Source organism: Periophthalmus magnuspinnatus, chromosome 4 (genome assembly GCF_009829125.3).
Source record: "Periophthalmus magnuspinnatus isolate fPerMag1 chromosome 4, fPerMag1.2.pri, whole genome shotgun sequence".
Classification (NCBI taxonomy): domain Eukaryota; kingdom Metazoa; phylum Chordata; class Actinopteri; order Gobiiformes; family Gobiidae; genus Periophthalmus; species Periophthalmus magnuspinnatus.
This window is the reverse complement of record NC_047129.1, coordinates 21289967-21303965: the sequence shown is the minus strand read 5'-3', so window position 1 is coordinate 21303965 and position 13999 is coordinate 21289967. Positions and strand designations below refer to the sequence as shown.

The window sequence follows — 13999 nt, the reverse complement described above, 5'->3', positions numbered from 1 at the left end:
TTCAGATCCTAATGAACTTATATAAACACTGTAAAAACTGACAAGTTAGGACTACTTAAAAAAATTGATGAAACTGATTACGTCAAAACATTTTAGTACAAATAATGCATTTTTCAAGCAAACAAACTGTCTATCTTTAAGTGGTGCATATCTTAAAAGTTTAGCATAGTAGTATACAGTCAGTTTTGTCAGTTAACAAACTGTCTATCTTTAAGTAGTACATACTGTAAACATTTAAGTAGTTTGTAATTGTAGTAGACATTTTAACTGTTTACTACAACCTTTTTTGACCAGTACTGACTCGACTTTTAGTAAATGCACTAAAATTTAATCTAATACTCTATATGCAGTTTTATTAATACATAAACAAATTGTAATCATAACATTTTTTTTATTACATTTTTATTAAGCAGCTTTATAAAGCAGAACTCCAACAATGAATTGGTACAGTGAAGGATGTCAAAAATATAACTCAAACATTGTTTAAAAAGAACAAATTTAATGCCTCATTAAGGTCTCATCAGAACTAAGGCCACATGGTAATGTTAAAGATTATAATTATGCTTTGAAGATTACAGAAAGGAAGGTGAAAAAAGAAAGACAAGACATTGGAAAAGGAGGAGAGGGGGAGACAGGGAAAAGAAAGGAGATGGGGGAGGAGGAGGAAACTGAAGAATAAGGAGAAAGGAGACAAGTAGAGGAGAAGACAGAATGAGAGGAAACTGAAAAAGAGAGAGGGGAAAGGAGGGAAGACAGTAACTGAATGGACAGGGGAGCAGGAGGGAACAAAAGAAGTGAAGGGAGAGAAGAGAAGATGAAAAAATAAAGGCAAGGGAGAAAGAGGAAGAGGAAAAGATGGGAAGGGGAAAAGGAGAGGGATACAGAAGCAGAGGCAGAGACCGAAAAGAAGATGAGTAAGATATGATACTTACCAGGTGATCATAAACGCTGAGGAGCCGGCCCAAGACATCCGAAACTTTACCTGGACGAGATGGCTTTTTTTCTCAGAAAGCTTTGAAGACATTGAAAATGTTGGTCGAATTTGGAGTACGAACGGATTTTCAGGTTGACATTGGTTACTCTATGAAATTCTGCACAGATGTGCACAAAACACACAACATTTATTATATTTATTATATTTTAGTACTTTAACATTAATACTATATTACAAAAATGTACATTTTACCTGTGACTCCATTTTAAGTGCTGGCCAGTGCTCCTAGATATCAACAACTGCCAAGTCATAGGTGACCACCTCTTTTTGTCTAAGAGCAAAGGTACTTTGCAAAAAGTCAGACAAGAACCTTCTTCAGATGCAGCTGCTGATGCACTCATTTAAAATCTGGAGCCTCATTTCCTCCAGGGTAGCACCATCTTCACCTTGGGGGAAATGTGGCAGATAATTCAGCTCTGCTCTTTTGTTTTTTTTGATGCAGGTGTGTGGAGGTTGGTTGTCCAGGTTGTTCTTACTTCTCTTTCCAGAGTTAACAGCTTCCTCTTGTATCCCAGCACGCCTCAACTTATTGCAATAGCTCCCTATTTTATAGGCTAAGCCAGACATGGGCAAATTACGGCCTGGGGCTCCCACAACTTTTTGTCCAGTTGACACATTTTACTTTTGGCTTTTACGATGAATCAGACCTGGACAAATGAAGGATTACACAGACAAAAAGAGACTATATTATGACATATTTAGATGATAGAACATTCCAGAAATTTACATGTTCCCTATGGAGGACCAAAAATGACATAATTGGAAATAAATACAAGAATGAATGTTGAAATCTATTTAATGAAATGGTGAATATGAAATATGAATGTGTAAATAAATTTATTTATTTACATATGGAGGATTAAAAAGCAAAAATTTGCACATTTTTACATAATTAATTAATTTATTTGTACATGTATTTTTAAATGTATTTATGTTTATTTTTTTACTTCTACATTTATTTACATTTTAAAATGTTTCTTTACTAATTTACTTATTAAAAAAAAAATACTAGCAAGTTATTATAGAACCATTTTTAGCTTTTTAATACATTTTAAAACATATCAACTTATTTATTAAAGAAACCAATTGCCTTAAATTCAACACACTCCCAGCCTAGCCTCTGGGGGGGCCACTATAATGGAATAAATCTTAGAAAAATGCTTCAGCATGTTTCACTGTCTCCTTGAGTGATGTTTTGCATATGACGATATCATGACGGTCCCTGGTTCTCATGCTAAACCTTCCATCAGAAACTTCAGCGGGTCTGGATGTCATCTGATGTAGCACAACAAAATCGACAGACGTACGACCCTCTAAAACACTCCACAAAACCTGGAAGCCCATGAGCACTTGAGTTATTTGCTTCTACGCAAAAGACTGTGCCTTTGACACACTGCCAAAGTGCTTCAATGAAGATGCCATCTTGTTCAAGAGCCTGTTCAAGGTCTTCTAACAAAGGTGACAACACTGTATCATAACAGCACCTGTGCACATCACTTACTTTGCACAGCAAAGCTAGCTGTATAACATGAAGATCGGATCTATACTGGCTTGGTAAATTAATAATCAATATATAGCACATAGTTTGTGATTCTTCCTTGATATGCCCAGTAGTTCAATATCATCTATATATAAGATAAGTGATAACCACAACTCATCAGCAGTAGACAGTAACAGATTTTCTGAACTGAAGTGTACTTCATCTTCATGAGACATGCACATTCCTGGTGACTTTTTGTGTTACTCTGATTTTGCAAAGAAGGTCTGTATGCTTGAATATTGTCTGAAGCATATGCAATATTGGAACATAAATTCTTCATGTCCATACAGCATTTACAGTGGAGGCTTAAACGTGGGGGCTACATAGCCTGTAATATATCGAGTTGTCTTCAAAATCTGCAAAGGCTCTTTATTAAATCTACTCAGATTTGTTCATATAATCTGAAAGCAAAGTTAGCTGGTGTCCACTGTGGTGAGTGTATTTTCATACTGGTTAATAGACAAAAGAATCAAGAGTAATACAAGATAGATGCAACAACTCAAATCTAGACTATAGTTTGCATGCATGGATCGATTAGTAATTCTTATAATACGATCATACGATCCTTTCACTGGCCCACGTATTTGAAGAACTAAAGAAGATTTAGAACTGATGAAGTAGCCCACACACAATGCCTTATTCTATATTGAGCTGTCGTGCACCGTGCGCATTGAGAAGGTAGATTATCCTATGTGTGACTCATCATGAAAATTCCCCAAGTATAACAATCCTTCAGAGGCAGCAAAGCTCAGTGTCACCAAACAAGATCTGAATGGACCCACATGGCATCAATGCCGAGCTCCAATGTGGCCCGCACTTGTCCCCAAGACAACAGGAAACTCCCTAACGTCAAACTCAAAGCTTTAAACAGATGATAGATTATTAATCTCTGAATTTATGAGAGCCTCATCCTTGTTAAGAGCCCACAAATTCCTCAATACATTCAATCCATACATTCAACAACATTCACGTCTGTCTTTGGTTTGCTTTTGCTACGGGTGTGGACACACACCTGGGTGAGCACACACCTGCTAAACCCGTGGCTCTTCTCAGCACCGCTTCACCTTCACTAAGCAATGTTCGATATTCATTTGCATAAATGTTCCACGATGATAAATTGCACATTGAATTTTGTAGTGTTTAATTTAAGTAAAAGCAAATGCCTTTAACAAAGGATCGTAACAATATTTGACATTTTAGTTATTATTCAGACACCTTGGCCAATGTGTGTGTGTGTGTTTTTTTAAGAAACGTTAACTACTTACCAAATATGTAGACTCAATGTGAAGAATTTTCGCTGTTGAAAACGTGGATCTCTGCGCTTAAGTCTTGAGCGAATGGATCAAGACGGCGAGTTCAAACTCGTGGAAAGACTGGGGCACTTAACTTATGTATGTGACGTCACAAGTCAAACCAATCATCACATCAAAACTGGAAATTTGTTCAAATGCCCCAAATGTTTAGAGTTCAATCATCAATTTTGACGCATTTGAGTAGTCAGTGCCTAAAATGTATAATTAAGTTTAACCGTTCGGGTTTACAGTGTAGAGAGAAAAAACACTTGGTGCAAAATTACTGAAAATTCACACAAACATTATTTAGGCCACTCCAATCAGAAAACTCATTTACACCATAGCTATATTATGCATGAGGTTGCTGGTTCAAAGCCTTGGACACCTTCTGTATGAAGCAGTCGACACACAGTAGCATAGTAGAAAGTGTGAAGGGAGACAGACAGGACTGAGACCATTATTAGGCAACACTCACATTCCTCTATAAAGAGATATTTCTCTTGTTTTGGCTCATATCTGATTTGCGTGTGACACCAGAAGATGACGTCCTGTGCTACCTCTTTATCTTTTTTTTTTTTTTACTATTTTACGGACACATATATGGATACACATATTTTTGGGAAAAGTAACAAAAAATTACTAGAACAATAACTGTAATCTAATTACAGTTACATTAGATTACAGATTACATTATTAAATGTAATCTGATTACAGTAATCTAGTTACTGCCCAACACTGCACACCATCTATCAGAGAACTGTCAGATGTCAAGATAGAAGTGAGGTCCCTGTAAAATGTAAATTGTAGAGGAGACATGCACCTTCCCACCACCATAAGTTCCCTCTCACTGGCCGCTGGGCGAAGCCTCTGGTACAAGTCCAGGGTGAACAAGGTGGAGCTGCTGTTAAAGATGGAGGTGAGGGACGACATGAGTGCCGCTAACATCACCGCTAACATGAGGCCGCGCAGACCTGCAAGACCAAAGTGAGCCTCAGCCAATCAGAGAGAGGGGGAGAATGGACTAGCAAATCAGAGAGAAGGAGAGCATAACTAGTATCAGACCACACATACTGGGAAAACCAAAGAGAGGGAGAACAGAGTAGCCAATCAGAGAAAGAGGGAGAGCTCAGCAGCCAATGAGAGAGAGAGGGAGTGTACAGTGGCCTATCAAAGAGAGGGGAGAACAGAGCAGACAATCAGAGAGAGAGGGAGAGCATCACAGCCAATCATAGAGTAAACTAGCTAATCGAATAGCAGATACAGATACAGACCTGAAGGCATGAGTTCCACCACAAGTTTGGGGTATGCAATGTTTGAACAGCCCACTGCCGCCCCACACACCTTCTGACACAACTCTGGGTCCACACAGGCCACCTCATCTGGAACAACAGACAGCCCTCACCATTCTGCTATATGTAACAGCATGATTCAGAACAACAGACTGCATATATAAATGGACATAGCTAACCCACTAGCCGCCACGTTCCAAATAGGAAGTGAGCATGGGCACCTTCAAATGTTCATATTAACCCACTCTACGCAATCCTGGTGTTTTTATTTTGCTATTTTGTCTGTAAATCAAGGTATAAATATAAATAACAGACAAGTCAAGGCACTTTCTTTCACTGAGGTCGCTCCGGCTAGCTTTAGAAGCAGATTTGATTGACAACATTGCTAAGCGTCCACCTCCTGCTAAACCACCAATGCGGGTAGGACCTTCAACAGCCTCGCTCCGGTTTGGCTCATTGCTTGCTATGATACTTGCAGTTGGGATTGCAAATATGAGTTTCATTTTGCTGGAGCCAAACGCTATGGGTGACGACACGCTCACTTAATCCACTTCTTTACTTAATCTATGATCACAACATACACTGTACATGTGTAACACCTCTTATATCAATGAAACCAAATCAGACTGATCAAATAGATAAACTCAGTGCCTGTGTGAAGGACATCAAAACCTGGATGACCTTGAATTACCTGCTCTTAAATCCTGAAAAAACAGAGGTCATTGTCGTTGGTCCCAAAGGTCAAAGAGATTCTCTGTCAGACCAGATAATCTCACTCGACAATGTGAATATAGCTTCTAGCCCTACTGTAAAAAATCTTGGAGTCCTATTTGATCAAAATCTCTCATTCACAGCCCATATAAACCTAGCTTGTAAAACCGCATACTTTCACCTGCGAAATATAACTAAAATTAGAAATATTTTACCTAAAAACGATGCTGAAAAACTCATCCATGCATTTGTTACTTCCAGACTTGATTACTGTAATTCCCTGCTTGCCGCCTGCCCCAAAAGTACTATAAGGAGCCTCCAGTTGGTCCAAAATGCAGCGGCCAGAGTCCTAACAGGAACTAAAAGAAGAGACCACATCAGTCCTGTACTAAAATATCTGCACTGGCTTCCTGTTGAGCTTAGAATCAAATTCAAAGTCCTCCTCCTGACATACAAAGCCCTAAACGGTATGGCCCCATCCTATCTGCAAGATGCTATTGCCCCGTACCAGCCAAACAGAGCACTCCGCTCTCAGAATGCAGGACTATTAGTGGTTCCTAGAGTGTCCAAAAGTACAGTGGGAGGGAGAGCATTCAGTTACCAAGCTCCTGTGCTATGGAATCAACTCCCTGCTGATGTTAAACAGGCCCCCACAGTCTCTGTATTTAAGACCAGGCTTAAAACCTTCCTCTTCGGTATAGCGTATGACCAGGTTACTTAGTGAGGGAGTTAGGGTTATTAAAACCCGGGATAAGATAAGCTGCAGTAGGAGTAACTAGCTGGGGGAAGTATGGCAACCTGACCACTATCCTCTACTTTGCCCTATTTTCTCATCAGCAATGCTATTCACATGTTGTCCCCTGTCCCACTCCCCCTGTGGAGTGTATCTCTTTCAGATGTCCCGATGACAGCTGGACCTCCTCCTTGCCTGGCTCTCCTCCTCCTCGCCCGGCTCTCCTCCTCCTCGTCTGGTCTTCCTCCCCCTCGCCTGGCCGATTTCTTATGTTGTCTGATTTTTCCTGTTGTGTCTGATTTTTCCTGTTGTGTCTGATTTTTCCTGTTGTGTCTGATTTTCCTGTTGTGTCTGATTCTTCCTGTTGTTTTGTTTTTTGTGTTTTGGCGGCACGGTGACTGAGTGCCATCACTCATGTCTCACAGCAAGAAGGTTGGTTCGATCCCCGGGTCACCAGGCCTTTCTGTGTGGAGTTTTTCATGTTTCTCCCCGTGTCTGGATGGGTTTCCTCCGGGTACTCCGGTTTCCCCCATCAACCAAAACATGAACGCCCTTCGAGACAACTGTTGTTGTGATTTTGGGCGTTACAAAAATAAATGAATTGAATTGAATTGAATTATATGACAATAACATGTACAGACACGTAGTTGGTACAGAGGAGGAAGGATCAGACCTGGGTACAGAGCACGGCTGATCATCCCAGGCATCACGATGAAAAACATGGGTAGCAGTTTGAGGTAGGCTCCCAGCACACTGCCACCTTTGGCATGGGACAGAGACTTTGCTGATAGGGACCTCTGTACTATCACCTGCACACATAAATACACAGTAGTGGCATTTATGTTACCAAAGTGAAAACAGATTCTTACATGTGCTACCATTGAGCCTGTAATAGCCTGGAGTGGAGCAAGCTAAAAGCAAAAGTTTATACATGCTTTAGTCATGCAAATGTGTGGATTAAAATTCTGAAGTTTGGTGATGTGTATAGTGTACTGTCAAAACACCTGAGGAGGGAAGCATCAGAGCATTCCAAGCTTTGAAAATGGAAGACCTACCTTTTATTTAAAATCAGTTTCTGAAACTTTATAAACCACAAGTTATTAAAATATTTTGTCTATTTTTGACTTAATATTTGAATTTTCAAAAAAATCTATGGGAAAAAGTAATGGAAAATTTACTTCCAGAACCGGAGCGGACTTAGAAGTGATGCATTAGACTTGTCTCAAATGTTACATGTAGTGGTCCCTTGTTTACCTGGTCGGTGCACCACACCCAAGTGGCGAGCACAGTGAGGCCGAAAATGAGGCCGGGCCACGGCAGGTCTGCGGTCACAGGGTCCCTCAACAGGTGGAAGGCGTCAGAGCGCGGCAGGTGACATGTGGAGTTTGGCACCATGACCGAGGGGATTGCATTCGGGTACTGCTGCTCCAGACCTGCGTACCAGCCCACCTGCGAGAACGCTGTGGACCAACACATGTGGAGTGTCAAATATTCAGCAACCAATTCTCTTGTCTCCATCCGAGGTGAGTAAAGTACCCAGAAATTATGTTGTAGCTATTTGTCGTGGTTTAGTTAAAATATCTTTTGCCAAAAGATTTTTGCTAACTTTATTATTATTATTTTTTTTTTTTTGCTAAAGTTAAATTTTGGTTACTGTCTTCATTTTACATATTAATGAGTCATTGTTTATATTATTTCTGCTGATTTAATTTGTTAATGGTTTCGTTTTATGTTTAATTGATCATAGGGTTTAATTTGCATGAACAGGTCAAAGAAGGAGCAGGCAGCACTGTGGGATAAGCCTTGTTTTTACTTTTACCAGAATGACAGAAAGGCTACAAAAGAAATGTTCTTGTTCGTTTGCGGCCATTGTGTAAATAAATTAGCTCAAATGAATGTCTTGTTTGGACATGTCATTATTTTGATGTGTAAATTCTTATCCTGGACAATGCCTCAGTGGTCTTCTGATTTGGTTTGAGTTAAGGTTAATTTTGTTTTCTGGACAGAGTAACATTACTACAAATTAGTAACATCTGATTATTCCAAGTGAATGTAATGTGCAGGATAAAACATTTAAAAAATGCACAAAACCTGGTATTTTCAAAAGATGGACACAAAAATAAGACAAACTAAAACACATCCGAAGAAGTAGTGTAATAAACACAAATGTTCAAATCATTTCATATTGTCAATATAAAGCTTTTATCATTTGTAGACTTACTCAGGAGGGAAAGAGAAACAAGAGTGCTGTTACTTCAATAAAAATATTACTTGAGTAGGAGTAAAAGTATGATGCTAGAAAAGAAAAGAGCATTTCTTTAAAAAGCTACTCAAGTAAATGTAACTGAGTACTACCCCCCGAAAATTTTTTGGAAATCTTGGAATGTGAAAAAAGCAATACACCAGCTATTAGCTGTAGCCCTTTCAGACTGCAACATAAATAAAATGTGTTATTACTACTGTCAATACGGTCATTTCAGTATCAATGCATTTTTCAATAGATAGACTTATTGATGGCTGATATTACTAGTATTAGGCTGGTATGTGTCTTACCTATGAACATAAGGGAGAACGCCCCGCCAACCATGATGACTGTCTGCAGGGCATCAGTGTAGATGACCGCAGACAGGCCACCTACACCAAAATGAAACATTATAAATGGGGTAGATATCTGACATTAAGGGCTGTAGTTCTTTAGTCCTTTTGTTGATTAATCAGTTGATGTTGTCTTAGTCAACCAAAATTTGTACTAGTCAAGTAATGATTTTCTTTAGATCTGTATGCACAAGAGTAGAACGAAAAGGGTGAGGGTGAGTGAGATAGCTGAAGATCTGGGACTGAATCTGCTTTAAAGTGGGACTAAACACCTAAACTCCGTCCACAACCACATTCAAAAAAGCTGCCAAAGTGGGCAGGCCTGGAGGACTTCAGGGGAGAGTGAAGAGGAAAGGAGGTCTGAGGGTATGAGAAACAGTTTGATTGGTCTAACAGGTATCCACATTTCAAACATACACTATATAAAAAGACACATATACTTTTTTTTTTCTCACTGGCTGACATGAAATCAGATTGTTTTAGGTCAATTAGGATTACCAACGTTATTTCAGTTTGCTAAATGCCATTACTTTCTTCAAAGTCAGGAATGTACATACATTTCATTAGGATTTAGTACCATTGCCTTTAAACTGTATGACTTGGGTCACTGTCAAACATTTTGGATATCCTTCCACAAGCTTTTCACAATAGTTGGCATGAATTTTGGCCCCTCTTGACAGAACTGATGTAACTGAGGCAAGTTTGTAGGCCGCCTTGCTCGCACGTGCCTTTTCAGGCCTGCTTATACATTTTTAACAAGACTGAGATCAGGGCTTTGTGATGGCCACTCCAAAAACGCTGACTTTGTTATCTTTAAGCCGCTTTGTAACCAGTTTGGTAGTATGCTCTAAGTCATTGTCCATTTGGAAGACCCATTTACTCCCAAACTTTAAGATGTTTTGAGATGTTGCTTCAGTATTTCTACTGAAGGTTCTCATGATGCCATCTATTTTGTGATTTGCACACATCCATCCTGCAGTAAAACAACCCCACAACATGATGCTGCCACCCCCGCATTTCACAGTTGGGATGGTATTCTCAGACCTGCCAGCTTTGCCTTTTCTCCTCCAAACTCAACAATGCTCATTATGAGTTGAAGGTCCTTGTCCCTGTGTGCATTTGCAAACTGAAATCTGGCTTTTTAATGTTTCTTTTGGAGAAATGTCTTCTTCCTGGCAGAGTAGCCTTTGAGCCCATGTCGATACAGTAGTTGTTTGACTGTAGATAATGGCACACTTCACAAGGTCTGTTGCTTTTGTGCTTGGATTGATGTGCACATTTCGGACCAAAGCACGTTCATCTCTGGGACACAGAACCCATCTCTTTCCTGTTTTTGTCTTTATACTTGTGTATAATTGTTTTAACGGATAGCAAAAGACGAAGTTAAAATCTGTCAACTGGACAAATTGTTGTAAGAGTGAAGATATTTCGCTGCTCATCCAAGCCGCGTCTTCAGTTCTGGTCAGAATGCTGGTGGCCACTGCCTTATACCTATCTGAAGGGAGGGGCTAACTACACTGAAACTGTAAACATCTATTGTCTCCCATTTCAGCTGGAACTACTCTATTCAGCCCTTAATGACCCTGATATTGTGTCATGATCTGCTCCACGTTTTACCTCCTGTCCTGCTCCTTCCCTCCCTCACCTGCCGGAGCTGGGCTGAGCTCCTGGCTCGTCCTGTCTTGGTCTCCGGCTTGTTTCCCGTCACCTGCCCTGGCTCCCGCTTGCTGGATTACTCCTGCTCGGTCCTTCCTGTTCCTGCGTCTTGTCCTGTCGTGCTCCGGCCCTGGATGTCTCCTGCCCGCTCTGGACTACGCCCGTCTGGTCTGCCTCCCGTTCCCTGTCCCCATGTGTGATATATGAACTGTCTTCTGCACCATTGTAAATAAACACCGTAAATCTGCCCCGAGTCTGCACTCTTTGGTCCGCTACACCCACCGTTACGACATATTGTTCTCATTGTTCTGGGTCTGAGGATGGTGTTATAGATGGGGGAGAGATTATGTCTCAGGTCCCCATTCCTGTTTAAGGAAGGATTTTCTTTCCTAACAAAAATAGCTTCTTTAACTCCTCTCTTAAACCATTTCTTTTCCCTAGCTAAGATCTGAACTTAACTATCTTCAAAGGAGTGGTTAGTGTCTTTGAGATGGAGATGCACGGTGGACTGGGGTCCAGAGGAACTCTCCCGCCGGTGTTGGTGCATCCTCTTATGGAGTAGCTGTTTAGTTTCTCCAATGTAAGGCTGACTGCACTCTTCATTATGCACTGAATGGAGTAGACTACATTACTTTGTTTGTGGCTCAGGGTTTTGTCCTTTGGGTAAACCAGTTTTTGTCTTAAAGCATTTGTAGGTTTGAAAAAGACAGGAATCTCATACTGTCTGAAGATTCTCTGAAGTTTTTCAGACACACCCAATGTGTAAGGAATGGTAACACCAGGACAAGACAACAAAGACTTTCCTGGAAGATGGAGACAGAGCCTTCACACATGTTAATGTCTTGTCTGGGTCTGACGGACTGACACAGATCAAATGCTTTTAAAGACACAACATGAATATACTTAAAATTCCATCACACTGATATCTTGGCTGATTTCTTTTTCCCATGATGTTACACAAAGAAGCAGTGTGTTTCAGCTGTAACTTCAAATACATCCAAAGGTGTGTCTCTAATTAACTCAAATGTTGTCAATAAACCATCAGAAAGGCATGACATCATCATCTGGGTTTGCCCAAATTGTTTAAATGCATAGTAATCTTACTGTACTTCTGACTTTGAAGAAAGTAATGAAAAATCCTTCTCTCATTATTCTGGCATTTAGGAAATAATTAAGTAATTTTAGTAATCCTAATTGACCTCAAAAAGTTCAAATCAAACAGTGAGATTTTTATATAGTCTTTTTACTATACAGACTTTTTATATAGTGTGTGTGTGTGTGTGGGGGTGCGTGTGTGTGTGTGTGTGTGGGGGTGTGTGTGTGTGTGTATGTATGTATGTATGTATGTATGTATGTATATATATATATATATATATAAATTTATTTATTTATATATTATATATATATATATATATATATATATATATATATATATATATATATATATATATATATATATATATATATATATATATAGCTTTTGTCACGCTCCTTTTTAGCCAACTAATCAATCTACAGGACATGTCTTTTTGACAATCAAAATTTTCTATTGCCTTACTGTAATTGTACACTATTGCTTGGATTTTTTTAAAAGATGTGAATGTGAATTTATATGTTTTTGATGAAGAAATAAAAATTGTGGGAGCCCTATTGTAGAGCTGATGTCTTGTTTGAGGTGTTAAGGAGTGTAGAGGATACCTGCGATGGTGTATGCCGCGGTGACCAGTAGGAGTACAGCTGTGGACAGGTACAGGTCCCAGCCCAGAGACACCTGGATGAAGAGCGCACCCGAGAAGATGTCTGTCTGTACAGAAAAACAGGTGCTTATCCTTGACATAACGCTGTCACTCGTTGCATCAAAAATAATTCAGCTCATTTGTGCTAATGGAAAACATATCAAGTTTTGTGCAAGTTTTAGTTACATATGGAAAAACAAATTACACACATATTAACCATAAACAAAAGGGACAAAATATCTGAAATTTGACAGACAAACAGCTTTTGTCTTAGTTTGAAATGTATTAAAGAGGACACAATAAGATTTTACCTATGAAGCACCAGAGAATACGCCATAAGCCTGACTAGTATTTAAGTATGTAAGTAAATGTTAAACTTTGATAATTTGATTATGTATTCAGATGTGTGATTAATACATAGAATTCTAAACACCTCCAGCTTGTACCTCCACCACTTAACTGATATGTGCAGCTTTGCTCTGAGCAGACCATCAAAAGATCCAGGTCCACAAGTCACTGCAGAAACCCCAAACTGAGCTCAGCCTTTGCATAGACAACCATCTCATACAAGGGGCTTGCAGAATGGACTCTCCTCCGACCTGAGGCATTTCTACTATACAAGTCCTTTTATAGAGACAGTACTGTCAACACTAATTTTGTATTTGCATGTGACAAATTGTTTGGGTAATCCCTCAATCGTCCAGGTATAATCAATAGCAAAAGAAAATCAGTTCTGTCAACTAGACAAAAGTTTTAGAGTGAAGATGTTTCACCACTCATCCAAGTTCAGTTCCAGTCAGATTGCTGGTGGACACTGCTTTATATCGGTCTGAAGGGAGATCTGTCTGCCACTAGTTAGGTCGACGTAAAAGAGCATTTATTCCAAGAGCGGTGCACTTGAGCTGGTATGAACCCAACAGTCACACTCTGGACCACAGTAAATGGTCGCTGCGAGAGCGCTTCAAACAGGGGATGTTAGAGCAGCTCCACCTGCACTTTGGAGCCAAAGTCACATCCTTGGTCTGACTGTGTGTCATTCAAAAAGCTTTTTTGAACGACACACAGTCTCCTCACAGTGTATTTAGCCACAGGTGAAAGAAAAGACAACCGCTATAGGGGAAGTGAGCATGTGTGCACATATTCACAGGGCTCTGTCACTTGAAGCACCTTGTCATAGAAATAAATTCGGCGATCAGCTGATGGACTCTCACATGGCTCATGTTGTATGTTTGGGGTGAATGATGTGAAGAAGGCTGACCAAAAAGAAAAAATAAACAGAACCAAATCTAGTGCGCGCTGGAGTCGGTCCACAGAGCACAATAACATGTCTGAAAACAACCTTACTGTCATGATGCCTGTTTTTCCTGCCCTCCTGTACTCTCTTCCCCTCCCCTACCTGTCTGTCTGGAGCTGGGCGGAGTCTCTGACTCCTCCCGCACGCACCTGGAGCGCA

The 13999-nt window shown here is 40.0% G+C and overlaps 1 protein-coding gene across 1 annotated transcript in view; it reads right to left on the bottom strand.

Annotated features, from left to right (window-relative positions):
* Nucleotides 1-13999, bottom strand: part of slc5a9 (solute carrier family 5 member 9) — a 28186-nt gene that overhangs the window by 8739 nt on the left and 5448 nt on the right. Inside the window, exons 6-11 of the mRNA XM_033965671.1 lie at nucleotides 12509-12614; nucleotides 9113-9193; nucleotides 7814-8019; nucleotides 7233-7368; nucleotides 5098-5205; nucleotides 4647-4797 (exon numbers count right to left, since the gene is read on the bottom strand). Of these exons, the coding sequence (XP_033821562.1) occupies nucleotides 4647-4797; nucleotides 5098-5205; nucleotides 7233-7368; nucleotides 7814-8019; nucleotides 9113-9193; nucleotides 12509-12614 (788 nt within the window). The remainder of the gene's footprint in view (nucleotides 1-4646; nucleotides 4798-5097; nucleotides 5206-7232; nucleotides 7369-7813; nucleotides 8020-9112; nucleotides 9194-12508; nucleotides 12615-13999) is intronic.